This window comes from Atractosteus spatula, chromosome 5 (assembly GCF_055471065.1).
Source record: "Atractosteus spatula isolate fAtrSpa1 chromosome 5, fAtrSpa1.hap1, whole genome shotgun sequence".
In the NCBI taxonomy this organism is placed as follows: Eukaryota; Metazoa; Chordata; class Actinopteri; order Semionotiformes; family Lepisosteidae; genus Atractosteus; species Atractosteus spatula.
The window spans coordinates 24,142,796-24,145,582 of NC_142710.1; the positions used below are offsets into that span (position 1 = coordinate 24,142,796).

Genomic DNA, 2,787 nt, shown 5'->3' on the forward strand with positions numbered 1-2,787 from the left:
ATGGATCAAATGAGGCTGCACTAAAATCCTTTAAAGATTAAGCTTGTTGAGGCCACAGGTTCCTCTTCACCCAAAATGCGTACACTACAGGCAAGTTGTGCATTATCGTTGCAGTAAAAACGTCTATAAGAAACAATGCTTTACATAATGTTTCTACTTGACATCCAGGCTCTCCGCAAGCAGGAACGCGCAGCATTTTGCATCAGTGATTTATTATTATGTATTAATGTACATAATTCTTATTAGTTAAGGCACCTTCTTGACAGCACCTGATACAATCTTCACCTTAATGCTGGGTGAATTGAGGAATTGATGTTCTTGCTCTAATTCGCCCATTGTTTTCATTTTGACTCATGTCATTTTTTAAACTTCTGTTCCTTCTCGACTGTAAATTAAGTTGTTGACACTAAAGTGACTGGGCATGGGGCTGCCCAATGTGCCACTTCCTTGACTTGTCGGGTAGTAGCTAAGTCGGTTGTGGGTTTGATGACTTCCATCAGAGTTCGGTAGCGTATTGCTTGTTGACGAGTAAGTACTAAGTCCGGAGAGGTTTTCTCTGTGTTGAGTCAAATCGCCCAAAAGTCCGGAACCAAACTGCCTACTGCCATTGTTTCCAAGAAGCATCGAGTTCATACTGGAAACGAAGTTGTTAAAGCAGGGACTCGGCTCAATGGCAGGCGGCGGTGGTGAAGACTTGGATTCGCTGCCCGAGTCCGGGGAGTTCTGTAGGCTCGGGGAAGGAGAGCTCAGGAGACTGGCTGTGTCTGCAATCTTAAGTGAGCCACTGTTGTCTTCGACTTTTTCGGAAATTCCGTTGTTGCTGCCTGCGTTGGCGTCTGCTCTCCTTTTCCTCTTTCTCCTGAAGTTACCGTTGTCGAACATTTTCTCGCAGTTGGGATCCAGGGTCCAGTAGTTGCCTTTTCCTGTAAACACACAAAGTACCCCTTCAAGTATTTTGACCCAAACATGAAGTTCAAAACGTATTTTCACCCCCTTTGCTATCCAGCCCAAGTTTAACTTTATGTGCATTTCTTAAAAGCTTATTATGGTTTATACACGTGCGTTTGTTTGTGCAATATAGTAAACCAGGGAATATTTATGACGTCTCTCCTTCGGCAACGAATAACTACAGATTATTAGAGCAAAGCACCAAATTTGGTTTTGTGTCCTACAACATTTTCCTTTTTTTCCGGGTTGTGTAAACGTTCATGCAAAAACGTGTTTTATGTTCATCACAGTACCTTGTCGGGGGATGGTCGTTTTTTCTTTAATATTTTTAAAAAATTCAATACACAAGTAACCCCTTATTTTAGTATAAATGACGAGTTCTACTTACCAGGATCATCCTCGTCCCGTGCTACCTTTTTGAAACAGTCATTTAAAGACAGATTGTGACGAATGGAGTTTTGCCACCCGGCTTTACTCTTTTTGTAAAATGGAAAGTTTTCAGCAACATACTGGTAGATCTGGCTAAGAGTCAGCTTCTTATCCTGAGCATTTTGGATCGCCATGGCAATCAGGGCCGAGTAAGAGTACGGAGGCCTGACCATCTTAAAAAGTTCTTGTTGACTGGAGAGTGAGAGCCACCCTAGATCTGCTCCTCCAAACCCTGTGGGCGGTGGCAGGAACTGTCTCTGATTCGCCCCGTAACTTGATGGAATATATGAAGCCCCATTTGTGCCCGGGAGATAAGGAGACGAGTTAATGCCCGGGCTGTTTAGCCAGAGGTATGGGTTGGTCGTTGGCGAGGAGTATTCTCCGAGTCCGTAACTCGTGGGGTGCGTGGATGGCCTCTGAGAGTGGTGGTGATGTAAGTTCTGCTGGTACATGCTGAAGTTGTCACAGTACACGGCCATATCTAGGAGCTCCTGCGCGTTGTGATGCTGAAGTGGGGCAGACTGAGAGTTCGATGGCTGCTGTCCAAAAGCGTTCATAATCCGTTCTGATCAGTGACGATTAAACAGGGGGCAGCGTCTCTCAACATCAGGCAGGGCGACCTAGTATCCTTCTTCGTCTGGTTCTCTCTGAAGAATAAGCCCTCACGCTGTGGAGAGGAGCATTTAAGTAATGGCTCCACGCACTGTGATAGTGAGCTTCAAGAACAGGTAGCTTGAATGAATAATTCGGCAACACCCCCTTCCACCGTCACACTCCACTTGTATTGTCTTAACCAAAAGGACCCAGAACCACACAGGATTACTTTATACTAACTCAAAACAAAAATGATCTTATTTTAAGACCTTGTACAACAACCATTAATTGTTTACCACATTCCCGATGTAAAATATGCTGCTTTAAAGATGATATAATAATATAATAATAAATATAATATAATATAATAAAAGATGATATAATAATTCTAAAAACTATTCATATAATTTGGTACAATGTGAGCCTCGGTATGCTAATATTGCAATAGTTGAGGGCCGGAACGTGTATAGCAGTCAGGATTGCCTACAGTCTAATTAAAACTCTTTTTAAGTCTTTTTCCTTGTTTGTAACAGCCCAGTACTCCACTCCCACACCAACTTCACATTACTCCAGTGCCTTTTGGATGCGTCCCGTAAAGCAGTGCACTTATTCAATGCAGTAAAATACGTCTTCCGACTTTATAAAAACAGTTGAGTGTTATATAATCCTATTATTTTTATTTAACCATACATTTACAGTTATGACAACTTTATACATTTACTTTTTGTCACTATTTTCTCTTGTGGATTTTATCTAAAAAAAACAACAAAAAACTGAATGAAGTAGTCTGCCTGTCTCTTTTCACAACCCCACATC

General features: G+C 42.1%; 1 protein-coding gene across 1 annotated transcript; it reads right to left on the reverse strand.

The window, feature by feature from the left end:
• Window positions 1-2,040, reverse strand: foxi1 (forkhead box i1). Its single transcript, XM_088917216.1, has 2 exons — window positions 1,337-2,040; window positions 1-923 (listed from the first exon to the last, which is right to left on the reverse strand). The coding sequence occupies exons 1-2, from the start codon at window positions 1,932-1,934 to the stop codon at window positions 364-366; spliced, it is 1,158 nt and encodes a 385-aa protein (XP_088773342.1). The 5' UTR covers window positions 1,935-2,040; the 3' UTR covers window positions 1-363.
• Between the last annotated feature and the right edge of the window lie 747 nt (window positions 2,041-2,787).

Bases quoted from the DNA above. Each gene is read 5' to 3' on its own strand.
- foxi1 (XM_088917216.1), bottom strand. From the start codon at position 1,934: ATGAACGCTTTTGGACAGCAGCCATCGAACTCTCAGTCTGCCCCACTT. The intron at 924-1,336 runs GTAAGTAGAACT...GTGTGTTTACAG, and splicing joins ACGGGACGAGGATGATCCTG to GAAAAGGCAACTACTGGACC.